Consider the following 27,896-nt stretch of genomic DNA (forward strand, 5'->3'; position numbering starts at 1 on the left):
GGCTCAGTGGGTTAAGACTCTGCTTTCGGCTCAGGTCATGATCCCAGAGTCCTGGGATGGAGCCCCGCATTGGGCTCTCTGCTCAGCAGGGAGCCTGCTTCCCCCTCACTCTCTCTGCTTGCCTCTCGCCTACTTGTGAGCCCTCTGTCAAATAAATAAATAAAATCTTTAAAAAAAATAAAAGATTCTCTCTTCCTCTCTCTCTGCCCCTCCCCCACCCCCACTTGCTCACTCGTGCTCCTTCTCAAAACAAACAAACAAAAAAACCTGATAAATAACCTGCTATAAAGAATAATGGAATTGTGTATGTCATAGCTTAAAACCACCTTAGAGCTATTTCAAAGTTTTCCTCTTTTATTTAAGTTTTTGAATAAGAAATACATTTGCCTGATTCAAACACCAAAAAGGATAAGAGTATACAGTGGGAATTTCCTCCCTGCTCTCCGTTCCATTCTTCCCCAACTCGCAGGCCGACCACTGCTAATGGGTTCCTCACCTGTCTTTCCAGAGTTCTCTATACAGACAGAAGCAGAGAGATTCTTAGCTTTCTCCCTTTCTGCCACAAAAGGTGACATGATATATACCTCTCTTCTACCTTGCTTTTTTCACATAATGTATCTTGAAGATCTTTCTATAAATTAGTACAAGAGAGCTTTCTCAATAAATCTTACTTTTAACTTGCATATGATAAATGCAATCTGAAGTATTCTTCTAGATGATTTTGACAATCGCGTACCCTCATGTAACAGTCCCCTAAAACAAGACAGGGGACATTTGCACTTTGTCTCTTTCCAGTCAACCCCACCTCAGCAACCATCACTTTGGGTTTCCGCCACAACAATGCAATGTTTTTTTATATGTGCTATGATAATATAAAGACATCCTGTTCTGTTAGAGACTGGTAATGAATTTCATGGGGTATTTCAACCCTCTGGGAAGCCTCTTCCTCCAACACACCTGCCCACCCCATCGGCTCCATGCTGGGCCAGGTGTCCTCCCTGTGCACCCACCCCTATACCTGCTCTCCCATAATGCACCATAATAGCCTCTGAAGTGTTCTCTTTCTTCCTCTACACCCTAAGCCTGGGCTCCACTCTGGGTCACCAATGTACCCTAGTATCTACAAAGCACCAACTAAACAGTTGTTACACCCTTTCTTAAAGGCAGCTTGTAATTAAAAAGTAAAAAAGTCATAGAAGTGGTTAGACATAAACTTCATTTCATAATTTAACTGTCAGAAAGGAGCTAGGAACCTTGCAAAGCAACCGAGGTGGGCCAGCCCTGTGATGGGGAAGAGCCACTCTCGGGATTGTCCTGGCAGACAAGGAAGCGTCTTTGTATCAGTTTCTGCCTTTGGTGATGGAAGAAAAGGATGAGAGATGTATTAAGTTTTTATTTCCAAGGTTCTTAAAACAGATCAGAGGGCTTTCTTGAGCTTAGCAGGACACATTCACAGATAAGGCTCTGCCCATGTCCCCAGGGCACTGGACTTCAACCTTTAAATATAAAATGGCAAGACTGAGCTGGTTATTGGACAAAGGGTGTCAACAACAATGTGAGTTTAAGACTGAGGAGACATAAATTATCAGGAAAACCATCTCCTTTGCAGTCTGCAAAGTACAAGGTATTGTCAAAATAAAAAGACATTCTTGGGGAATACTGAAAATTGAACTGCCGAGAAAGCAAATGGGAAAAATCACAAAATCAACAGAGTAGCTTTCCAAGAAACACTCAAACGAGGGACCCAAAGAGTAGGAAATGGCTCAATAAAGCTGACTGAGCAGCCAGACTCTGGGGCAGCTACCAACCTTCATTGTTTCTGTATTGGTTTGAGCCAAGCTTGAAGTAGGATAGGAGGAAGCCCTCCCTTGTGCTCCCTCCCACTTGTTTTCCACAGGATCTGCAATCATTCCTGCCTCAATGCCCCAGGATCATCCCACACTCAGCCATGAAAGCAGGGCCCATGTACAGGGTATAAGGGTGAAGGGGAGACCCAATTCATGGAATCAGGAGGAAGAAATTCCTACTACTTGGAGGAAGAAATCCATTGAACTCATTTTTAAGGAGCCTATAGGTAAGTGAGGGGTATTAATTATCCATTCTTTTTATGCAAAATGCAAACATGTCTAAGATGTTCTCATTCAAGAGAATAAAACAATCCCTTTAATTTACTTTACTTCCTCTGGTCTCCATTTTTGATTATCCAAAAGCTGAAGCTTTTCTAACAAAAGCAGCAACCAGTCTTGAAACATGAATAAAAGGAAACAGTGGGATATAACTGTATGGGCTTTGCCACTAAATCTTTATTTTAAAGGATTAAAAAGCCTTTTCTGCCTAAAGAATTATACAGGTCAACAATTCTGAATTCTGAAAAAAATACTATTTAATTAATAGTCTACAAAGCAAGCACCTAATTCTTTTATTTTAAAAGGAAGGACTATATACATAATGTCTCCATTTCACATAAAGTTTTCATTTGAATTTTGGATATTTGGTTGTTAATGTGAAAATTGACCCTTCAAACATTACTGTTCTGCTCATCTTATATTCATTTCCAGCATATACATTTGTTTTTCCTTTGTAAAACATTAAATAATCTCTGGATACTTGCAGTCATGTTCTATGTTGGGCATTCTGCTGCAAAACCATAAAAACAAGACACAGGAAAAAAATTAAATAATAGCAGGATGATGTATTAACTTCCTATTGCTGCTATAACAAATTATAATAAATTTAATGGCTTAAAACACCACAACGTTATTATCTTACAGCTCTGTGGGTCAGAAGTCTACAGTGGGTCTCACTGGGCTAACGTCAAGGTGTTAGCAGCACTGTATTTCTTTCCTGGAGTCTCGGTGGGGGAATTTGCAAATTTGGCTTTTTCCAACTCTAAAGAACTGTTCAGTCTAGGACTTTCCACCTCCTAGATGTCTGAAGTTCTCCATTTCTACATGGACTGAACAGGATGTGTGGCAGAAGAGAGATCTAGGAGAGAGGAGGGACTTCACACAGCGGTCTACACGCAGAAGGTGCTGGGGGAAGGGTACAGGAGTGCAGACTGCCTTCACAGATAGGACCTCATTTCTTCTTCACTCCCTCCCATCAGCCAGTTTAGCATCTCCATTTCATTGCAGACATGTTAAATTGGTTGAATTGCCTGAGATCATGCCCTCAGAGAGAGGTAAAAGGAGGGCCCGAGTCATCTCGACCAACCCAAACCACAGGCTCTCCCCACTAGTCCATGCCTCTCCTGGAGCACACAGGATAGAGAGCCCAGAACTGGGACTTCAGAGACACCAAAGTTATACACTCACATCATTGGAGTTGGTTGGAAGAGAGGAAGCAGAGCGCCAAATAGACTCTTTGGACTAAGTAAGGGTAAGGTTAAAAATACCAGTTGTAAATTGTGTTTATACACACACACACACATACACACATACATACATATACGTATACGTATACACATATATATACACACATGCACCCAGAGATTTTAATCATTTATTTATTTATTTGAGAGAGAGAGCACGAATGTGGTTGCGGAGAGAAGAGGCAGAGGCAGAGGCGGAGGGAGAAGGAGAAGCAGACTCCCCACTGAGCAGGGAGCCTCATATGGGGCTCAATCCCAGGACCCCAAGATCTGACCTGAGCCAAAGGCAGATGCTTAACCAACTGAGCCATCCAGGCGCCCCATGTTCTGCATACTTTAAACATACATGCCACCAGTCTAGAAAATTTATTCACTAGTGCCTCTCACAGTATCTGGCCTAGAGCTGGGGCTCAAAAATATCTGTTGCACAAATAAACACCACATACTCTTATAGTATCTTTCAGGGGGAGTTTAGAGATGATCAGAACATAAGAATGGTAAGAGTGAGATTTTGATGTCCTCCAGCTCTCCCTGAATTCATCACAGGGAATTTGTTTTGTTTTGTTTAAAGATTTTTATTTATTTATTGAACAGAGAGATCACAAGTAGGCAGAGAGGCAGGCAGAGAGAGAGGAGGAAGCAGGCTCCCCGCTGAGCAGAGAGCCCGATGCAGGGCTCTATCCCAGCACCCTGGGATCATGACCTGAGCTGAAGGCAGAGGCTTAACCCACTGAGCCACCCAGGCGCCCCGGGAATTTGTTTTTTGAATAAACTGCTCCTCCCTCAGAAACCCTACTAAAGAAACACTAGTCTACTATGTGCTGGTTCTCAAATTACATTCATGAGATTATAATAAGCATTAAAAAAAATAAAATGTGATTGAGTAGAATTGAAAACATCAGAGTGTGGGGCACCTGAATGGCTCAGTCATTTAAGTGTCCAACTCTTGATCTCAGCTCAGGTCTTGATCTCAGGGTCATGAGTTCAAGCCCCACGTTGGGCTCCATGCTGGGTGTAGAGCCTACTTAATAAAAAAAAATTAAAAATAATTTTAAAAAAGTAAAACATCAGAGCATCAAATCACACATATTGATCACACATCAAATCACACATATTAAACATATTGCTTCATAAATCTATTATTTCAGAGTTATGATGTCAAGGGTATATCTTGGATTTCTTGGTAAAATGCATAATGGTGTCATATTTTAAAAAAAAAATTAAAAACTGCTGCTATAATAAAACATTCCCATCACAGAACTCTGGAGTAGGCTAGCTTTCCATAGGGTGACAATTATCAATAATTCAGTCCCAAATGGTTGTTAATTTTTAGCATCCTAAGTTCCTGCTGTCTTTTCTCATAGCTATGTACAAGCACCTGGAGTCCCCGACAGTTCCGACAGGACAAGATGACAATGATGGATGCTAAGAGAATCACCTCCCTGTTCTCTCTTTGAGGGCACTCTCAACCCCTTACCAAAGCATTTGTAAATGGAATTTTCTTTCCTCTTTGAATAAAACAGGAGAGATGTCAGCACTGTGATGTTCCTAAAGGGAGGATGTCTATAAAAAAATGATCTGACTGCTGTAGATTTCTTTCATGCGGCCACCTACCCTATTGTGATGGCAACAGTTGGCTTTCAGGGAAGCCACTAATACTCAGGATTTAAAGTCCAGGAGGGCCACCCACAACCACCAACACAGGGGAAAGCTGACATGCCTCTCTCTAGGCCCCTCTACTCCCTGGTTTGAAAGCTCAGCTCTGCATGCTTACAAAGTTACTCTCTGGGAGGACTCCCCAAAAGCTCTCTTCTGGGGAATCTTAGTCTTATCAGGAAAAAGCCAGTAAACTCACAGAGGGTGTAATCTCCACAGGAAAGGTTTGAGTTTTGTCATCTCTGAACTCCCTGCCCTGTATAGTAGGACCTCAGTACAAACTACCTGTTACAGACTTAAATCACATCCCCCCAAAAATTCCTATGTTGAAGCCCTAACCTCCAATGACTGACTGTATTTGGACATAGGACCTTTAAAGAGGTAAACAGTCAAGTGAAGTCATGAGGATGGGGCCCAAATCCAGTGGGATTGGTGTCTTTCCTTATAAGAAGAGGAGAGACATCACAGGTTTTTCTAGATTTGAACAGGCTATTATTTTCTAACTTCAGAACTCGTAGCCATTTTAAATAGCTATTTTGAAACATAAATGTTAAGAGAAAAGATCAGGTCCCAGGAAAATATACACAATATTTTTATAAATACTAATATTTGTAATTATTCTAATACATATAATTAAATATAAATATTTCACTGATTCAATACCAAGCAAAATTAAGCAAACCAAAAAAATGTCTGCAGTAAAATCATTAAGAATATTAGCTGGATGACAAAAGCAAAATTTAAGAGGATGGTTTTTTCTGGAATGAGGGGACAGCAGCTGTGACCAATGGAATTTTACACATTGGTAAAGTGCCATTAGGGGGATGGTGACCTCATGGGTGTTCATTTTATTAGCATGACTCATCACCTATTTTTGTTACATGCATTATTTTATATGTATTAAATACCTAACAATTAAATTTATAAAGATGTTAGAATAATATAGCATTCACCAGTTGACAGTAGTTATTCTAGAAAGAGGGACTATGAGACATTTCTACTTTCAAATTTTTACTTCCTTATATCTTTTTAACTGTCTAAAAGTGCTTATATAATATTTATATTTCAAATAAAAATTCAAGAAAACTAAAGCAAGTAAAAAGAAGCTATTGGACACGTGTGATTACTCTCTTTTTTGTTTCATTTTCTTTCAAGATTTTATTTAAATTCTAGTTAGTTACCATATACTGTAGTATTAGTTTCAAGGGTAGAATTGGTGATTCATCACTTGCATATAACAACCAGTGCTCATCACAAGTGTCCTCCTTCACCCATTTATCTCATTCCCCCCATCCAACTCCTCTCCAGCAACCCTCAGTTTCTTCTCCATTGTTAAGAGTCTCTTATGGTTTACCTCCCTGTTTTTATCTTATTTTTCCTTCCTTTCCCCTATGTTCATCTCTTTTGTTCCTAAATTCCACATATGAGGGGTGCCTGAGTGGCTCAGTTGGGGCAACTGCCTTCAGTTCAGGCCATGATCCTCAATCCTGGGATTGAGTCCCATATTGGGCTCCCCCTGCTCTGCAGGGAGCCTGCTTCTCCCTCTCCCTCTGCCTGCCACTCTCCCTGCTTGTGCTCTATCTATCAAATAAAAAAATACTTACAAAAAAAAAAATCCATATACAAGTAAAATCATTTGCTATTTGTCTTGCTCTGACTGACTTACTTCACTTAGCATAATACACTCTAGTTCCATCCATGTTGTTGCAAATAGCAAGATTTCATTATTTTTGATGGGTGAGTAATATTCCTTTGTACATATATGCCACATCTTCTTTATCCATTCATTAATTGAAACACATTTAGGGGGTGCCTGGGTGGCTCAGTGGGTTAAACCTCTGCCTTTGGCTCAGGTCATGATCCCAGGGTCCTGGGATCGAGCCCCACATCAGGCTCTCTGCTCCGCAGGGAGCCTGCTTCCTCCTCTCTCTCTGCCTGCCTCTCCTACCTATTAGTGATCTCTGTCCGTCAAAAAATAAATAAATAAAATCTTCTTAAAAAAAAACAAAAAACACATTTAGGCTCTTTCCATAATTTGGCTATTGTTGACAGTACTGTTATAAACATTGGGGCACATGTGGCCCTTCAAAACACTATTTCCATATCCTTTGGATAAATACCTTGTAGTACTCTTGCTGGGTGCAGCATAGTTTTATTTTTAATTTTTTGAGGAACTTCCATACTGTTTTCCAGAGTGGCTGTGGCAGTTTGCATTCCGACCAACAGTGTAAAAGGGTTCCCCTTTCTCTGTATCCTTGCCAACATCTGTTGTTTCCAGGTTGTGATTATTTTCATGGTTTCTTTTATCTTCCCTCCCCCTTCTATTTTCCTGAGTAATAAGCTAGGATGAACAACTGACCATATTTAAGAAAAACAGGTCTAAAACAATTTTGATCCTCAGACCCTATGGATCAGTATTGATTGATCACATATATTATACAAAAACTCATTTGAAATATGAGCATCGGCTGGAATTAACCCACACACTTGAAATGAAAATAGTAGCTACGGGGTTATAATAACAATTCAATCACTCTATAGCCAGGTTATTAGGAAAATGCCAGACATCCAAAAAAGAAAGTCTCTTATTTCTTTTCCTTTCAAGACAATTTAGGTAAATTACAGACGTTTCCCTTTCAGAGCTAAGGACCATCAATGAATTTTAAGTGTGATTCATTTATTTTAATGTCTTCAATTTAGGATTTCTTGGACCTTCTTTCATTATGATGCTAGATTTCAGTTCAAATTAAAATGATTTTCTAACTCTAGTAAGTTGCAAATCAAGAGAAGACTGTTTTGTGTATGGCTTCTATGTTTTAGTAGAAGAGGAAATCATTTGAAATCAATCATTTCTGTACTTAATGAACTTCTAATTTCTTTCCTTTTTTGGCTCTGCCAACTGAAGAGCTGAATAGAACGAAACAGAGTTTGGATATTCAACAAACAATTTTGCAAAATCTGCCTCAACCCTAAAGGTGTTCATTGCTCAACAAACCTTGCGTCCTGGTCAATCACTTATCAGTTGTATTGTTATTGTGTGTGTGTATGTGTGCACATGCATGTGTCTCTCTTATTAGATAGAGAGTTGGTTGAGGGTGGAATAATAGGTTGTTCTCCCTGAGGAGTGCCTGTATATAGTTTGGTCCAGTTATGGTGAATTTCCCAAAAGAAACATATGAGCAGCTACTTTCATGGTCAGGAAGGATGTATAGGGACAGGGAAAGAGAGACAATTGGACCAAATATAACCAGAAAAATGAGACAGTAAGTACCAGAAGAAATACTCCCTCAGTTAGTCATTTGTTCATTCACTCATTATTTTAGATTATCCTGGATGTCCTATCTGATGCAGCGAAACAAGAAAAAAGGAGTAAAAAGTATATGTTGTGGAAAAAGGAAACAAAACTGTCATTCCTTGAAGATGAGAAAAGTTCTCTTCATGATGCACCTTTTAGAAGACCCATTAAGACTCACATGCTGAGAATACAAAAATAAATCAAACCATGTTGTTCAATTATACCTTAATAAAGCTATCTTTTTTAAAAAAAATAAAAAAAATAAATTCAACAAACCCCAGTACTGTGAGTTGGGGAATTCCAAGAAGGGACGGACTAAAGAAACAAGGAAATGAATCCAGTGAGCTTGTGGGGTAGGAAAGAATTTCAAGAGGCACAGATAGAAGGGAACATCATGGACAAAGGCACCAAAGAGTGAAAGTGCAGACTGAGATGGGGCTATTGTGCATGGTTAGGTTTGAGAAAGGCAGAGTTCTGGAATGGAGTGAAGTGATCAGTGCAAAAGGCTGACGGAAACACATTGTGGAGGGTTTGGTGAACCGCAGGACAAAAGGTGAAGCGTTCACATGTATTTTAGTAAGCAAAGGAGAGTCTTAAATATTTCTGAGCAGAGAGTTGACAAATTCTGAGCAGTGCTTCAGAAAGAAGATTTTAGGGCGCCTGGGTGGCTCAGTGGGTTAGGCCACTGCCTTCGGCTCGGGTCATGATCTCAGGGTCCTGGGGTCGAGTCCCGCATCGGGCTCTCTGCTCAGCAGGGGGCCTGCTTCCCTTCCTCTCTCTCTGCCTGCCTCTCTGCCTGCTTGTGATCTCTCTCTGTCAAATAAATAAATAAAATCTTTAAAAAAAAAAAAAAAAAAAAAGAAAGAAAGAAGATTTTAGCTACAGTGTTCAAGAGACTAGAGGGGTGGAGAGCAAGGGATGGTTTCCAAGACTATTACATGGTTTCCAAGACAATTACATGGTTTCCAAGACTATTACAATCCAGACAAAAAGCAACCAAGGTCTTTAAGACCAATTCATAATTATTCCCACAATAAATAAATATATTTCTGTTAAATTACTAAAAATAAAGTTGTTCACATGTTATGAGCAAAAATAAATAAATAAGACCTATTTTTGACTAAAAACAACACAAAACAAACTAGGGATAGCTGGTACTCCCTTACCTTCACCATGGACATCTACTAAAAATCTACAGCAAACATTTCTTTACAATCAAGAATATCATCAACGATATGATCAAGGATTCCTGCTATCATTGTTTTCATTTTAGATCATCCCAGAGGTCCTATCCAATGCAGTGAAACAAGAAAAAAGGAGTAAACAGTATATGTTGTGTGAGGAAGGAAACAGAATTGTGATTCCTTGAAGATGAGAAAAGCTACCTTCACGATGCACCTTTTTTTTTTTTAAGATTTTATTTATTTATTTATTTATTTATTTAACAGAGAGAGAGAGAGAGAGAGAGAAATCACAAGTAGGCAAAGAGGCAGGCAGATAAGCAGGCGGAGAGGGGGAAGTAGGCTCTCCACTGAGCAGCGAGCCCGATGTGGCACTCGATCTCAGGACCCTGAGATCATGACCTGAGCCGAAGGCAGAAGCTTAACCCACTGAGCCACCCAGGTGCCCCATGATGCACCTTTTAAAATCTACTCACAATTCTTGAGTAGATGAGCTTTCTAATATGGTTGAATGTACCATATTATGACACCATGAATATGGATTTAGAAATCCAAGAAGCAGACATAAATTAACTTTTAATGCACAGAAGAGCATGGTGAACACACATTTTTATTTAAAAAAAAAAAAAGGGGGGCATCTTAATGTTTTTCTCCATGAACAGAGCCATGTAGATTAAGAGTGCACTGAAACATTCCAAAGTCAATATCTACAATATCTTCTAGCAAATGCACCACACTCTGAGAACACTGGGACTGTGTTCTAGGGAGCACCCTACAGTCTCTCTCAGATGGACATTACAGTAATAGTGAGCTGATTCTGACCTTCATATAAAATCTGTTATCAATGCAAGGCCAAGCAACAGAGAGGAAAAAAGCAAAAACCCTCCACTTTCAAGTACAGCCCAGGTTATAGCTACCTTCTACAAAAATTCCCCAATTTAGGCCTCAACCTAGTGGGCTGCTAATGGTAAACACCAAGTAAACAAAACTAAGAGTGCTTATTTACTGCAGGATTGTTGATGGGAAAGCTGGGATTGTCTCCAAGAGGCAGAGAATGTGAGCAACACTTCCTACATTTAATCGATAACAAACCCCGGTACCAGGGAAGAACTCAAAGGACCTGTGCCCCAGAGCAACACTAACGTAGAAAATTCTGTGACCCAGACATTGTCAACTCCTGTTATGAACCAAAATGTAGATGCAACATAGCAAATGGCTAGAAGCAAGGACTCTACGGCCACACTGCCTTAGTCTGAAGCCTAGGTCCACAACTTATTTATACTTGTGTGACCTTGAGCAAGCGACTTAACCTCTCTGTGCTCTAGATTCCTCATCTGTGGAATGCAGAGAGGGTATGACGATAGTAGTTACCTCTTAGGTTGGCACTGAGGATTAAAGTAAACGGATGAACATATGGTAGAGCATTTACTAAGTGTGTGTTAAGTAAAACAGATTTTGCTATATGCTGTCACTATTCTGTTAGAATTACAATCATTAGCAAGCAATTGGGGAAGAGTATATAACTTCATTGGTCAAAGAAGAAAATTACTCTTCATCAAATAGATGTGTAAAGGTCTATGAGAAGAGCAGTAATACATACGTTGTCTATAGTTCTGTTCATCAAGATACTATAATACCTGATATTTATACTCAACCCATTGTTGCCTAGGGTTGTGTTTGGGATAGGGTGGGGTGGGGACAATAGAAGATAAAAAAGAGGCTATGCTTAACTTTAAAAACCTTGAGGAATTTTTTCTAAATACAGTCCTAAATATCCAAGTTGAAAAGCCCATTCTCTCCAACATCCCATACTCACTTTCCAAATAAATTATATTTTCTGGAAGGAAATTTAGTGTTGAAGAAATTCTGCCAGAATTAAGCCATTTCAGAGGGTTGTTTTCCATCATCTCTTCCCTCAAAATAGGCAAGACCAACAGACACGAAACTACTGTCGTACACTGAGGAGCCTCTGACACGTGCAATATCCCAAATTAAAGAGTCCTCACCTAGAATGCCCAAGTCTTCCCCGCAACTCCCATACCATCAGAAACACATTATGTTAAATATAGCTTCAGTTATGTACACTTTCCGTCAAAGATGAATTCACTGCCACATAGGACACTCATATCCCCAGAGGCTATAAGAATGCTCCCTGCAGAAAGCAGTGGGTAATGCTCAGTAAGATAGTGATGTGTTCATAGCACTGGGTAAACCCACTTCTGGAGAACACATCCTCTAGAAACAACTCAACAGAAGACAACAGCTCTGTGCATAGGAATGATCACTAAACCAGCCCTCAGAGTAAGGCAAAGCGGGGATCTAAATGCCAGCAACACCGGAGGGGTTAGCCAACTGTGATCCATCGCCCAATGGGCACTTAAATCTGCACTTAAAATTACAACCATGAAGATATTACACAAGGTGGGAAATCATTTATGGAGCAAACTTAGGGGAAAGAAGGGGAGGGGCAGAACTGTATCTCCAGGGTTGGAAATACATGTTTTGGAATGTTAAGGGTCAATGAGGAGAGGGAGGGGGAGGATATAGAAAGTAAACTGGATCATGCAGGGCGGTAAAACTGTGGCAGGTTTTGTGTTATTGTGCTTCATGTAACATCGTGGCGTTTTGGCCATTTAGAGAGGAGAAGTCAATTCTGTGCCAACCCAGACAAAAAGGGTCATGACGGGGATGGGGCGGGGGGGCGCCGCGGGAAAGAGAGATTCCCCCCCCCCCGTCCCCAGAACCAACTCTCTGTCCAAAGAACTGTGTGGTCTTCACCTGCAGGTTGACCTCTCCCGCACAGAAGCCAGAACAAAGAGGCACCTGCGAGCGACCAGGCTGGCGTTTCTAGGTTCTTCTAGGCTCTCCCACCGCGCCGTCGCCTCCTCCCATCAGCAGGCCTCCTAATGTGGGCTTTTGTTCCGCAGGGTGGAGGGACCCCATTAGGAGGCGCCAATGCTAAAGAGAAATGCATTTCCAGGCCCTGAGGTTTTGTCATTCCTAGCATTAGCAACAGAATGCCTGCAGGAGGTAAGTGGCAGATTTGCGGTGAAACTAGAAAAACCCATCCGTCTAGGAGGCGGACCCCAAGGGCGTGGTCCCCAGGATGGCGGCGGTGGGAGCTGTGCAGCCCGGAGGGTCCGGGACATTCTTCAAAGACAACAGGCCGTGTCACCTCGTAGGTGTTCCCAATGTCACCCCCTGCAAGCTCATCAGAGCCGCTGTTGTTAACGGCCAGTACTTCATTATAGGACACGGGTGGGCAGCTCCTCCCGAAGCTCCTCGGGCAGCGCTCTATGTCACAATATTTATCAGGGAGCGGGGAGTGACAGCAGAGAGACGGACCGGGCTACACCACGCATGACTTCTCAGATTTTCTCCCAACACTTCGAAACGGAACTGTCTGAAGCAGCTATGTAGAACTGCAACCTAACTTAGGAGCAAATTTTATACGTGCACAAGTAGAGCCTGCCCCAGTCTCAAGGTAATGATCCTTCTGCAGAGGTTTCCCTGAACACAACTCCATATGCTTGCTTTCTTTTTAACTCCAGCAAGGCTTTGTTTCCTCTTTTCTCTGGACAGTCCCAGCTCGGCATGCTAATCATTTCTTTCTCTCTTTTTTTTTTCACTGGCCTTCTTCTCTTGGATTACAGATACGGTTATGGATGGCAGAGATCTTGACTTATTTAGCTTAGCACGCAATATGCCCTCAAAACACCAAAGTGGAACTAAAATTAATAAATGCAGAACAGTGTCAGCATCAAAAGATTAGTGCAACACTGTTCAAAAGAAATGCAATTCCAACAAAGAACGCAAGCCACATGCATAACTTTAAATTTCCCACTAGTCACATGTTAAATTATTTATTTAAAAATAAAAAGGGGAAAATCATTTTACTAATGTTATTGAGCCTAATATATCCAAAACACTATCATTTCAAAATGTAATGAATACACAAAAATGGGATACTTTATATTCCTCTTTTCTGTACTAAGTCTTTAAAAGCCAGTGTAAGTGTTACCACTACTGCACACCCCAAGCTGAGCCAGCTACCTTCCAAAGAGATCACTAGCTGCAGGTCAGTGACTTCCGTACTGGACAGCACAGTATTACCGCGAAGTCCGAAAACTTTACTTTTATTCTTCAGAAAAGGAAACATTTTTCATAGTAATAAAGTTAATTTCAAGTTTTCCATGAATGTCTATATTACCTCTTATACTTGTTTTTTAATAGAACGAAAGAACTATCAAATAGGTATGTATTTTCCCCTGTATAGTCTCTTGGTTACATGTCTAGACCAGAAAATACAGTTTAAAACAGATCTTCAAGCCCATCTTTATAAGAGCCATATTTATTAAGAAACATTTAACAAACGAACAAGCAAGTGTTGTTATACTAGGATATAGTACTGTGGGTGTTTTTTTCCCACTTGTTTGAACGCATAATTAGTAGGTTTTGTTGTCTAGTAATTATTATCAAAGAGCTAAACACTTCCTTTCTAAAGTCTACTTTCCACAAATATTATATAAATAAATCATTAGTTGGGAGGGTTTTTTCTTTTTAAGATTTTATTTATTTATTTGACAGAGAGCGAGAGATCACAAGTAGGCAGAGAGGCAGGCAGAGAGGACTGGGGGGAAGCAGGCTCCCTGCTGAGCAGACAGCCTGATGCAGGGCTAGATCCCAGGACCCTGAGGTCATGACCTGAGCCGAAGGCAGAGGCCTAACCTACTGAGCCACCCAGGCGCCCCTAGTTAGGAGGTTTTGATGCTATAGCATGACATCGGTACAAAGGACCCAAAAAGCCAGAAGCCTCCCCTAACCATCAGCCCCTCCTACCTGCATGGTGGGAGAGTTTGCTGAAGTTTCCAGGTCCACTTGGGTAGGGCACCAGTCCTATCACCCCAATACCAAACCTGGCCAAGTGAGTAGGGTTATGTGGTCTTTCTACTTTCCTTAACTCATCACCCCTCCATCCAGCAACCCATCTTTTTCCAGACCTTGAGATCAGCCCACCTTGGCCTGAATCTGTGGACACAACCTAACTTACCCACTCAGCAGCATGCACAGAGGAGACAGAAGAATAACTCCTAGAAGCCAGCCCAGGAAGCCAGACCCCACAGAGGTCAACTCACCACAAAGGCTAGATACTGGAAGGAACTAACCACTTCTCATGGAATCCTGCTTACCAGTGACCAGGACCAAGACTGGTTTGGACACTCACCAGTCGGGATGGAATGTGTGCCCCTCTATGAGATAGGAGACAGCTATGACAGAGAAGCAGAAATCCCTTCCCCCAAGACTATCCAAAGTTTCTGATGTCACATGGGGTTATTATTTAGCCAGATTCCCAGAAGAAAATCAATAATCTCTGAGGAGTGAGGTACCAGACAGTTGTTCAGAAAAAAAGCTATGAAATAACCTCCTCAATGAATTAAAGCAGACTGCTTTTCGTTTCTTCATGAAGCAAAACAAAACCTAAAAATGGGAGAGACTGCTCTATGAGAGGGCCCGAGAAAGTAAGAGTCCCCGAGACGTGTCAGTCCAGAATTGTGTTGCTGAGATCTTTAAACAAATGGCTTCTAAAACACTATTGTTGATCGGCAGCTCTTACAACCATACACTGCAGTCTAAGAAGCTAAAGCATAAATTACCAGGATTTTTTTTTTTTAATTTGTAGTTTTTCTCCAACTCCATCTCCCTTCAAAGCTTTTTTTTTTTTTATTTGACAGAGAGAGAGCACAAGCCATGGGGGGGGGGGGGGGGTGGGGGGTGACAGGCAGAGGGAGAGGGAGAAGCAGGCTCCCCACCGAGCAGGGAGGCTGATCCAGGACTCCAGGATCATGATCTGAGCAGAAGGCAGATGCTGAACTGACTGAGCCACCCAGATGCCCAAAAAGTTTTTTTTTTTTTTTAAGTGAGAAAAGGAATACAAAAGACAAAAGACAACTACAAACCTTTTTCCTTAAAGTATTATGTTGCAGTGGATTCTGTTCTCACACATACATTTTTTTCCCTTCAGCTCTGTTGGATTTATTTTCCAATATTCAGTTCACATCAAGGATGGGTATTCATGGACTGAAAATGTAATAAATATTGATACACCTAGAAACACCTAAAAGAATTGCTGTAAATGTAGTTGGTACCGATCTGATAAGGGTGGTACTAAGCTCAGAAGACAACTGAGTGAATCTCAATCTGCTGCTTTCCTAATGTTTATACAACCAACTAAAGCCGGGCGAAAGCACGGGGGAGAAGCTATAACGCACAAAGCTCTTTAAATAGCTTTTCTGGGTGACACTGAACTGTTGGCACTGGTTCATTAGAAAGAATAAGTGGGATGTGACTATTGTTAAGGGAGATGGGCCGGAAATCCTGATTAGCCTGATTGCCCTGTGTGTGGTTCTACTGTCTCACATGACTCCATAGCAAAAGCCTCCTTTTCTTGCTTCAAGGTCGCTTATGTAAGAGCATTTTCTCACTTAAAATCAATAGCACCTAATATTCTGATTTGAGCAAACCAGTTGCAGAAGAAACTTATGAAGTTAAAGGGGGAAATCGGAGTACTTGACATTAAAAAATTGCTCATATTTTAATTGTGATAATATTATTGAGGTTCTAAAAGAGAACTGATCATATATATATATATATATGGGAGATATATATATATATATATATATCATACATACACATGTGTGTGTGTGTTTGTGTGTGTGTGATAGGTTAGGGATAAAATAATGTGAGATTTCACTTTAAAACAATCAGGTAATTTAGAGAGGAAAGTTTAGTAGAAGAAGACACAAAAAATAAAATTGGTCATTTGTTAATACTTAAACTGGTTGATAGGTTCGTGAGGTACATTTTGTTATTATTTCTACTTGGTGCATGTTTGGAATTTTATACAATAAGTTTCTTAAAAGAGTACCTAATAATCAGAGGCACTGGGAGGGGCACTCTTTCTAGGGCTTTTTTGTGAGGGTTATTTGATGCCTTTTCAACTTACCACTCACTGCCCAGAAGATATCACAGGCCATTCAAGATTAGCACCAAGAAGAAAGAGTGCACCCACCCTATTTTTCTTTGACTACAATCTTGCCTCTATCTTTTTCTGCCTCGAGAGACAGAGTTAGCTTTTGATCACTTCCAGGAAACAACATCCTTTGGGATATTGAAACTGACAAGAGACAGCCTACAAAATCGTATGGTTTCCATTAGAAGTCTAAAGGCATTGCCGTGTTCTGGCTTTACGGGTTAACAGTGCATGACAGAGCACATACTCTTGGTAAGAATCTAATTTAGTTCAGGTATGAAGGGATGCCTTATGAGAAAAACTGGCAGCAATTCCAGCTGGTAGGCAAAGAAGTGAGAGTATAAAACAGGACAATTTACCATCTCTGAACTGCTCTCTCTCAAAAAGCTATGGCTGCCTTAAAATCTTCTATATCCTATTACCCAGCAATCCCAATTCTGGAGAATGTATTCTAAAACAACAATCAATCAAGTGCACAAAAAGATGTGTGCACCAATGTTTATCACACTCTGTTTATACAGAAAGAAAAACAAGCAGAAATATCTAAATGTCTAACATTAGGAAATGGTTAAAGTATTGATTAGATATATAATAGAATTATATGCAGCCTCTAAAAATGCTGATATCCCAAGTATACCATTAAGCAAAACAGTGGGTTTCAAAACAGATTTTTACAAAATCCTATCTTTGGTTTTTTTTTTTTTTTTTTTAAGATTTTATTTGTTTATTTGACAGACAGAGATCACAAGTAGACAGAGAGGCAGGCAGAGAGAGAGAGGGAAGCAGGCTCCCTGCTGAGCAGATAGCCCAATACGGGACTCGATCCCAGGACCCTGGGACCATGACCTGAGCCTAAGGCAGCGGCTTAACCCACTGAGCCACCCAGGCGCCCCCCTATCTTTGGTTTAAAACAAAGTATGGCATTTTACAAAATGGAAAGGTTCTGAGATACACAATGAACATTAACGATAGTATTTCCTGGTTCATAAAATTAAAAGTGTTTTTTACACCTTCTTCTTGCTTTTCTGCATGATCTGAGTATTTTTGCAATGAACATGAAATATGTCAGAATGCTGAAAAAGCTATTTCATTTGAGACAGTAACAATAAAACCACGAAGATGTCCAAGGTAAGAAAAACAAATTACCAGGGCTGGCGAGGGGTCAAGGTAAAAACCCAAGCAAATAACTCCAGACTGTAGCATCTAACAGCCTACGATGATCATTCTTCTATTTCTTTCCAAAGACATCTGGTCCTGAACATCTCCTCTGTTTCAGGCACTGTTCCAGTCCTTGGAGATGTTTAAAAATGGCACACATTTCCTTCCTTCAAAGGATTTTCAGTTTTCTTGAAAGAAAGGACCTATATACCCAAATAAATGAAACACAGTGCTGGGGGAGGTCAGTCAGGAGCTATCCATGGATAAGGGGAGCACAGGAGGAAGTGTCTAATTCTGGCCAGGGCTGAGGGGCAAAAGGGCTGGTCAGAAAAATTCTCAGGGGAGGCACTAATGGGATGAGACCCTGAAAGCGAATGGATGCTTGCCATTTAGCTACACTTTGAGGACAGCTGTTCCAGGCATGTGGGGTGTAAGCAGCTGGGGTAGGGTGGGGACACTTAGCAGCCTAATCATTTGGGGAACAGAAGCATAGTTGGAACATGGGGTGACGGGGTGAGGTCAGGAAGTCAGGCAGGCCCCAAATACAGAAGGTCTTGAATGCCCCCACCGAATCATCTGGGTCTCAGCTGACAAAGGCTCTCTCCTTGACCAAACTTTAGTCAGGCTCCTCTGAGCCCTCTTCTCAACTGGGCCTTGACCTTAAACTTCCGTGTCTGTCCCTGCAGAGTCCAGTGTTAGCAAGAAACCTGCTAGGGCAGTTTAGAGAAAGATTCCCCCCACCCTCAATATCTCAGCACCCTTGATTACCTTGGTACTTAGATCTCGACACCTGGATATCTGGCCTGCCTTCAGCAAGAATCCTGTTAGGTCAGTTTAGCAAGAACTCCCCTCCCCCTGATGCCTCCTTTAAGAGCTGTCCATTCATCTACCTCCCCACCCCCACAACCTAGCTCCCCTGGTATCTTGAGTTGAGCCTCACTTGTCTCCCCAATTCTGATAGCATTGACACCTATCACAATAATCTTCCTTCCTATTTTTCCAAGTGTCAGAATAATTCCCCCCCCCCCCCCCAACCTGAGGGTACCAGGAGAGCTGAGAGGGATCTGGGCTTTCCCAAGATTAGTCACTCTGACAAGAGCCCAGAGAAGTAACCACTGGTGGGTCTTATAAAGCGGACAGTTTCTGAATGCCCGCTCTATACCAGGCACTGTGCACAGCACTCTGTATGCATTCACTCTTCTGACCATCACAATAACCCTACAAGATGGACAATGGTGGGACGCCTGGGTGGCTCAGTTGGTTAAGCAGCTGCCTTCGGCTCAGGTCATGATCCCAGCGTCCTGGGATCGAGTCCCGCATCGGGCTCCCTGCTCTGCAGGGAGCCTGCTTCTCCCTCTGACTCTGCCTTACACTCTGTCTGCCTGTACTCGCTCTCACTCGCTCTCTCTCTGACAAATAAATAAATAAAATCTTTAAAAAAAAAAAAAAAAAAAAGATGGACAATGGTATTAGCCCTATTGCACAGACCAGGAGGCTGAAACTTTAACAGTCTGTCCAAGTCCACGCAACTAAAAGGTTCAGAGCAGGGAGATGGTCCTGGGCTGTCTAACTTATGCCAACCACTGTGAGGAATCTGAAACTCCATGTTCTCCCACACTTTCTGCGTGATCTCCCACGCTTTCTGCGCTACCACACATGCAACAAGACAGTCCCTTGCTGAAAGAAACTTGGTTGGTATGCAGCAAATGGGTTAAAGGAGGAGCTTTCTCAGCCACAAAAAAGAGGACCTTGTAAATAACCCAAGAGAAATAAGGTGAAATTGGATCTGTCAATGGGACTAGTTTTTCTTAACTCAAGAAAGATCATTAGGGAGCAGGTAATTCTGTTTTTGCTTGTTTAATAAGTAGACACAGGTGAGAAATCTGAGGCAGGGACCAAAGGGAACCCAGAGGTGGGGGAGGTTTCCTATTTTAAATGGGGAAGAAAAGCCAAGAATGGAAAACATTGTCATTAAATAAGGGAGTTGGGCCAGACTAGCACAGGTGGAGGCAGAGGGAAATCCCCAGTGATAACCCAAGTTATTTAAGGTAATGCAGAAATTGGTGTTTATGGAGACCTGATTCCACACACCAAACAAGAGAAGAAGGAAGCCGCAATCAAGGTACATTGACTAAGCAACGAAACAACTACAGGGAAGGAGGCAGAGACCCATAAAACACACACACACCCACACTCACAAACACAAACACACACACACTCTTTCTTATAAATGATCACTGCAAATAAAAGGATCATCTTATATAGTCTGTAAATAAACAGACAGTGAGCTCTACCTTCATGGGTGGATAGGAATTTCACAAATGAGATGAAAAAAGAGGCTCCTCCAAGCAGGAGAAGAGAGTGAACAAAAGCCTAAGAAATGGAAGTACAAATGGTTTCCAGGGGCTAGAGTTAAGGGCAATAATTTTGGGGGGCAAAGCTGTTCCTGAAAAGTGAGAAAATTACAAGGCTGATAGGAAACATGGGTGGTAATTAGCATTTACTGAGCATTTTCTCTGTGCTAGATAGATACTCTTTCGACCACTTCCTTTCATTTCATTCTAATGGCTCTGTAAGATAAGTAATTATATCTCCATTTTAAATATGATCAAACTGAGGCCAAGAAAAGCTTAACAACTTGAAAAACAGCCCCACAGCTAGCTAGTGAAACTGCATTCAGTTCTGTCCGACTCCCTGCCGCCTCTACCAACCCCAATCATTTAGGAAGTACCGACTGTGTGCTCACCTTGAACATAGAGTGGCCTCAGGGGCCCATATAGCGACTCTCTTGTGTTCACTCATCCCAGGGATTCAGAGCGTATGTTTACTGGAAACCACTAGTTCATTTTCAAGTGGTATAAACATCTCTGAACTTAGGGCACAGAAGTATGAAGGACTGATCTATCTCAACTACTGAACACTACTATTAGTATTCACTTAGACACAGTGACTGAATAAACTCTTTAAAATCCTGCTTGGGGTCCCTCTGTGGCTCAGTTGGTTAAGCATCTGCTTTTAGCTCAGGTCATGATCCCAGAGTCCTGGGATCAAGCCCCGTGTCCGGCTCCCTCCTCAGTGGGGAGTCTGCTTCTTTCTCTGCCCCTGCCCTGCTCTCCCTGCTCTGTCCCTGCTCTGTCCTTGCTCTCATGCTCTCTCTCTCAAATAAATAAACCTTTTAAATAAATAAAATCCTGGCTTAAAGTATTACTTTTAGGAAGGAATACAAAATGGTACGATCACTCTGAAAAATCATTGGGCAGTTTCTTAGAGTTAATCATATAGTTAAATATGACTGATATAATCTTAGGTATTTACCCAAGAGAAATCAAAATTTACCCTCACACAAAAACCTAAATGCAGGGCACTTGGGTGCCTCAGTTGTTAAGCATCTGCCTTTGGCTCAGGTCATGATCCTAGGGTCCTGGGACAGAGCCCTGCTCAGCAGGGAGCATGCTTCTCCTCTTCCATTTCTCCTGCTTGTGTTCGCTCTCTTGCCCTGTCTCTCTGTCAAATAATATCTTTTAAAAACTATCTTTAAAAAAAACAAATCTTGGGACGCCTGGGTGGCTCAGTTGGTTAAGCAGCTGCCTTCAGCTCAGGTCATCATCCCAGCGTCATGGGATTGAGTCCCACATTGGGCTCCTTGTTCCGCAGGGAGCCTGCTTCTCCCTCTGACTCTGCCTGCCACTCTGTCTGCCTGTGCTTGCTCTCACTCGCTCTCTCTCTGACAAATAAATAAATAAAATCTTTAAAAAAAAAAAAAAAAAATCTTAAATGCAAAGACCTACGGCAGTTTTATTCAGCATCAATCCAAGCTGGAAACAACCCAAAAGCCCTTCACTGGGAGAATGGATAAACAAACTGTGTTATATCCATGTAACAGAGTACCACTAAGCAATAAAAAGAAATACACCATTGAAACATGCAACAACAACACAACTCTCTAAGAGTTCTTAAGTAGAAGAACCCAGACTCAAAAAGATCTTTAATATGTGTTTCCATTTTCATGACAGTCTAGAAAAAGATTATAGAGAGGAAGAGGAAGTGGATGTCAGGGGTTAAGAGACAGGAGAAAGTTTGACTACAGAAGGGTAGCATGAGGGCTTTGGTGGGAACATAAACAAAACTTTAATATCTTGAGTATGCTGGTGTGTGGTAGGCAGAATAATGGGCTCAAAAGATGTTCATACTCTAATTGCTCGAATCTGTGAATAGGCGAATGTTACAGGGTAAAAGGGACTTTGCAGATGTAATTAAGGTTGCTAATCAGATGACCTTAAAATGCAGAGATGTTCGCAGATTATCTGGGTGGGCTCATAGTAATCAGATAGGCCCTTAAAAGAGGAAGGGGGAGGCAGGAAAGTCAGGAAGACAGACATGCCATGGAAGTTGCAGGGGAGATGTGAACCATGAGAGGGACCAACCTATTGCTGGTTTTTAAGATGACAAGGGGGCCACGTGACTAGGACCTCGCAGTGGACTCTAGAATCTGAGAACAGCCAGGCCTGACAGCCAGCAAGGAAACAGGACCTCACTCCTACAACTATAAGGATTCTGCCACCAACCTGAATGAGCAAAGAAGTGGATTTGCCCCTAGAACAGAACATGGCCCTGCCATGTAGCTTGGCCTTGACCTTAGAGACTCTAAACAGAGAAACTAGCAGCTCTGATGGATTCTGATCTACAGAAACTGTGTGATAATTAACTTGTATAGTTTTAAGCCTTTAATCTGTAATTATGTTACAACAGCAAAAGGAAACTAACAGAGCATAGCAACACTACTCTGTACTTCTCAAAGCCCCAAGGATAGAACTATATCCTCAAAAAAGTGATTTTACTCCATATAAATTTAAAATGAAAACTGCTTAATATTCTTGGTTTTAGAGACCATTACTATGGACAAAAAGAAAAAAATTAGCCGTATTTCTTCACTTCTTTAGTCTTTAACTCCACAGTAACTCTAACTTGGAATGAGGTTTTGGTCCTGGTTCTTTCTTGCCCATTCACTGCCCACAACTAATCTAAGTTCCTGCAGAATGAGGCCACCTTCTATGCCACTGACTAGCTCGGAGCTCATGGCTGATGTCAAATAGGTCAGAACTTACTGCTTCCCTAGGACTCTGAAGAAGAGGAAAGCCCCAAATGAGGAAACGTAAGTATCAAGGTCTATTTCAAAGAACCTTACTGGGAACTCTCCAAGACAGAGTTTATATCAATACAGATAGATCAAAACCAATAGTCAGAGCCTTAAGTAATGGCTGACTCACCAGGACTTTAAGCAGCCAACGGGGGAAGGGGGGTTGGCGGGTGAGAGGGTGTACTTCGAGATATGCTATAAATCCAATATTATTCCTCTGAAGAATTCATTTATGTGGAGTCCCTTTCTAATCACTAGACCATCCCCACCCTCCACTTCTAGCTCACCACCACTGTCGATAGCTTTTTAAATTTTTAACAAAGCTGAAGGTAGTGCTTTCCCAATTTTCTTATGATATTCTGCTGTCTTACCAGGGCTGCTCAAAGGAATAGCACTTCTCTTTAAAACTGATTTTTTACCTATTCCCTGAAGCCTAGAGCCAATTAACAGCCCACAAAATAAGTTAAATATACCAAAGTGAAGATTTCTAGATTCAACAAAGAGATCAATAAATACTTATTAAGTGCTTTCTGTGGGCAAGGCCCTGGGAAGTACAAAGAAGCAAAATACAGATGGTCAGTATCTCTATACATGGCTTACAATGTCATTAGACATATGATAAAACTAATAACAATCTAAGACAACAAAGTTACAAGATCATATACAAAATATTGCCATAGGAGTTCAAAGTGGGAAGAGACTGTGGCTGGGGTGCTCAGAGAAAGGAAGCTTTGTATAGGAGCTGGGGGGGGGGGAGGGGAGGGATACAAGAGTGGTACAGGTGATTCCTGCAAGACAGGACATTTTCTTAAACAGACAAATCTAGAAACTCCACCTGCATAATCTCTCTTAACATACATCTCCATAAAAATTGAACAGAACTTTAAAGAAAAAAAAATGACTGTGGTTTAAAAAAAGAGAGAGAGAGAATTTGGGGATTCTGAATGTAGACTAACAGCTACTCCCCAGAAATTCATTTTTTACATGTATCTGTTAGGAGTGAAGATGACTGATATTTCTGGATGGTTCTGGCCTTCTTTGGTCATCCCCACAATCTGCACTTCTACAAGCAAGGAAAGAAATGCTCACCTAAGGCAGTCTCCACCTGCAACTGAACCAGCCATGTGGGCTAATTGCAACTGAACCGACGTGGGAACCATTCCACTCAGTGTACAAAACATGATAAGAGCTGCTAGAATGGTCCTTTCCTTTGGTTACACTTTATTATTTTGGAAAAGAATGGTCCTAGCACAATCCCAGTATCTTCAGCATCTGACAGTCTTCTGTTCTGTGTGTACTCTCACCAAAAAATGTATAAAACAATGTTCACAGCAGCTTTGTCTATATTAACCCCGAACTGGAAACTAAAGGTCTACCAACAGTTGATGGACGAACAAACTGTGGTACGTTCATACAATGGGGTACTACTACACACCACAGCATGATGCTGACTGCAAGAAGCCACACATGAAAGCAAACATACTATAGGGTTTTATGTATATCAGGTTTATTTAAAAAAAAAAAAAAGCTAATTTATAGCATCAGAAGTTAAAAGAGTGGTTACCCTAAAGGAGAGGCAGCTAGTAACTGGGAGGGATCCTAATGGGACTTCTGGGGTCCCCAAAATGTCTGTTTTAGTCTGACCAGTGGTTACAAGGCAGTGGTTACTTATAAGAGCTTTATAAGCTGTACCCTATGAAAACACTTTTCTATATGAATGCTTTATTTCAATAAATAAACTTCTTAAAGAAAATTCAAAACTGTTGTATTAAAGGATTATAGTGAGATAATCAAAATTTTCACTTTACGGTTGAAGAGTTACATGCATATTCACATCCACAATTTTTTGTTGAAATTACTTATAGTCACTTATAGTGACTTTGTTATAATGTACTTAGTCAGTATCATATGTATTCTTAGATGGGAAATAGGTATAGTTCTTAGGATCTCTGCCTTGCGCACAGATCAAAGAGGATTATTCTATTTCATTAGTCTTGGTGTATCCCTCTTAGAAGACTGAGAAAGAATAGGAAGAGGAGGAAGAGAAAAGGGGGGGAGGAGGAGGAGGAAGAAGAGGAAGATGAAAAGGAGCAAGAAGAAGGAGAAGAGAAGGAAGAGAGAAAAGAGGAGGAGGAGAAGTGGAAGGAGAAGAAACAACAACTCCAGTCTTTTCTTTAAAACCTCTAGCGCTGCATAATTATTTGTTTAAAAAATTGTTACAAGGTAAGGGGCAGGGACTAGATGTCCCCAGTAACTCCCACTCTATCTAAACCACAGCTCAGGAAACAGCAAATCAGACTGTAGGCTGATCCCAGCTGAGAGGTGTAACCCAAACAAGCTTCTATCTGCCCCATGTGCTGGCTGCAGATCCCATATCTGCCATTAAGTATAGAATTCTCCTCCTCATCAATAACTGTGCATACACCTTCTCTTCAAATTAACACTAAGCGGAGAGAAAAGCCCTCTGTCCTACCCTCATAGGTCAGCTCTTGGAATAAATACCAATCCACATAGCATTTGGAGGTCAGGGTTTCCAGATGACTGTGAAAATGGGAAGGGGGAAAGAGGTGGTCATGGGGAGCTCCCTCTCTAAGGGAGGTAGGAGATGAAGCTCCTGAGCAAAGGCCAGGGCCTCGCCTCCATTACCCTTTCCCTTTCGCCTGAGAACGACCGCCTACCGATTCTGCTAGCACCTGCTAGTCCCCCGGGGCCCTTCGCAGGGACTGCAGCACAACCTTGGTGAAGGAGGATACTGGGGCTGCTTGGGCCGGTAAACGTCAGCCTCTGGTGCTCAAGAAAGGCTTGGCAGACGCCGGCAGAGACCCTGGATCAACTGTCACCTGTCAATCACTTGACCTAAATACACCAGCCACTGGGGGAATCGGAGGGAGGGGGTTAGCCGGAGCATGCTCAGTAATCGGGATGACATCACTTAATCAATGCCAGGGACGGGAAGGCTGCATCAGCAGCCTCGAGCGGGCTGCCAGGAATATGTCAGCGGGGATCGGGAGGCTCCCATTAAGTCGGTCCCTCCCCACGCGGCTCGCATACAAAGAGGGCACCGTCAGCTACACACGCTGGGGACAACGGAGGGTGAAAGGGCGGGGGGCGGGGGGTGGGAAAGGCTGGTTTATTTCATTTGACATATTGCTTTAAGAACTAAAACCCAATGGTATTCCCTGCCCCCACCGGCAGCCCGGGCTGCAGAAAGGGAGCCAAGTGGGAGGAGGGGAAGAGGGGACGGAAGGAAAGGTTGGGGGGGTGGGGGGTGGGGGAAGGGGTTGACCCAACCACACAAAGTAACTTCTACTCCTGGCAGAGAGGGGCTATTTGGCTGCGCTCAGGGCCCCCTAGCCCCACAGATGTGGGCACACAGCCTACTCTCCATCCAGGTCGCCGCACTGGGGAGGGGTCAGACCCGGAGACCACGTCCAGGGCAGTCTGGATTGAGAGGAAGCAGGAGACATACCAGGCCTTCCCGGGGACACCAAGGCCATCAGTTCTCTACATCCCCCGCCTTCTGCACGCAGGGCAAGGTGAAACGCCGCGGGGAGCCGCGTCTACACGGCGTGGGAGCTCCCAGCCGAGGCTAGGATTTTTCCAGTACCCTTTTTTCTTTTCCTTTTGCAAAGGTCGTGAGAAGAACAGGTAAAGTGTTCGATAAATCGAACTGATGCCTGCAATCATTTGTGGGGTGCAGAGATCCTACTTTAAGGGGAACCTGAGAACCCCGCTTGAGGGTAACGGGAGCACTCAACCCACGCGGCGTGGCCAAGCCGGGAACAATAGGCCCACGAGGGCCCCCACCCCGAGAACAATGGCGGCGCCGAACCCTTCCTCGCCCCCCACCTCTACTCTCGCCACCTGGGCCCGCCCTGCCGCCCCCAGTCGCCCCTCCACCGCCCGGGAGCGAACTACAGGGCGTGGGGGAGGGGGTTTCTCTTCAAGTCTATGGGAGAGGGCAACCCTGTGGGGGATGTCCGAAGGGGTGGCGAACACCTCTGCTGTCTGGGGCGTTCGGGAGCCCGGCTGCGGCGCGAAGCAGCAGGGAAGCCACACATCCCGGACACTTACCCCAATCACCACGGTCTCATCGCCTTTAAATTTGGGGATGAATTTGTCCCCTCGGAGAATCTCTGCTTCGTTGAGGGGCCGGAACCGACACATCACTTTGATGCTGCATTCGGCTGGATCCGCCATCTCGGCCGGCGGCAGGGAGGGGGAGCGGGGAAGGGTGGGGGGTCGGGGCTCAGCAGGACGAGGGAGGAGGCCACGAACCGCACCGCCTGCAGCCTCCAACGAAGCTTCTCAGCAGGTCATCGCGAACTCGGCGGGCTGGGCAGCTCGGGCCGCTCCCAGACCGGGCAGGTTTCTATAAGCCTCCGGCCCCTCGGGTCCTGCAGACTTGCCTTCCCTGGCCTGGCCCCGGCCGGGCGCGGCGCTCCGGGCCCACCTGCCCGCGACCACGCGGCCGGCGGACTAGGCGATGCGCAGGGAGCGAGCCTCGCCCGGCTCAGACCTCCCGGGCTCCTGCGCGCTCAGCCATCCTGCATCAGCACCAGCGCGCTCCGCCACCTCCCCGGCCCGCCCCTTCGCCCCGCCCACCTCCGTCTCGCCCCGGGATGGTGACGTCACTGCAGAGATCCGCCCCGCCCTCGCCCCGGCTCCAAGTGTGGAAGAATCCTGGGACTTGTAGTCTCTCCACTTGCTGGTGGAAGGACAAGGATGCTACTTACATTGGCTTTTGGGTACAACGGTAGTACCCCAGATGCCACCTCCGAAAGCCTATAGTTCTGGTCTGGCTGCCCAAGCCAAGAACAGGGTGGAGGTCATCTCCAGCATTCCCAGTTAAAATCTCTATATAAACCAGGTCTATATCCCCTCTTTACATGTTTTCATGATCTCCAAGGAAAAGCCTTAAATCAATGGCCAGCAGAAACATTATAAAGTATTTTTTCTTTGCTGAACTGTTTTGTAAGAGTTGTGATGAAATTAAGGGAAAAAAGGTTTGCATGAATATTTGAAGCCATCATTCCCTAAAATGCCTGCACATACCAGTTCACAACATA

The 27,896-nt window shown here is 43.0% G+C and overlaps 1 protein-coding gene across 1 annotated transcript in view; it reads right to left on the minus strand.

The window, feature by feature from the left end:
- The window catches only part of KIF5C (kinesin family member 5C), a 153,652-nt gene extending 126,232 nt beyond the window's left edge, over window positions 1-27,420 (minus strand). Inside the window, exon 1 of the mRNA XM_059394320.1 lies at window positions 26,902-27,420. Coding sequence (XP_059250303.1) covers window positions 26,902-27,027 — 126 coding nt within the window. The 5' untranslated portion in view covers window positions 27,028-27,420. The remainder of the gene's footprint in view (window positions 1-26,901) is intronic.
- Between the last annotated feature and the right edge of the window lie 476 nt (window positions 27,421-27,896).

Source organism: Mustela nigripes, chromosome 3 (genome assembly GCF_022355385.1).
Source record: "Mustela nigripes isolate SB6536 chromosome 3, MUSNIG.SB6536, whole genome shotgun sequence".
Lineage (NCBI taxonomy): Eukaryota > Metazoa > Chordata > Mammalia > Carnivora > Mustelidae > Mustela > Mustela nigripes.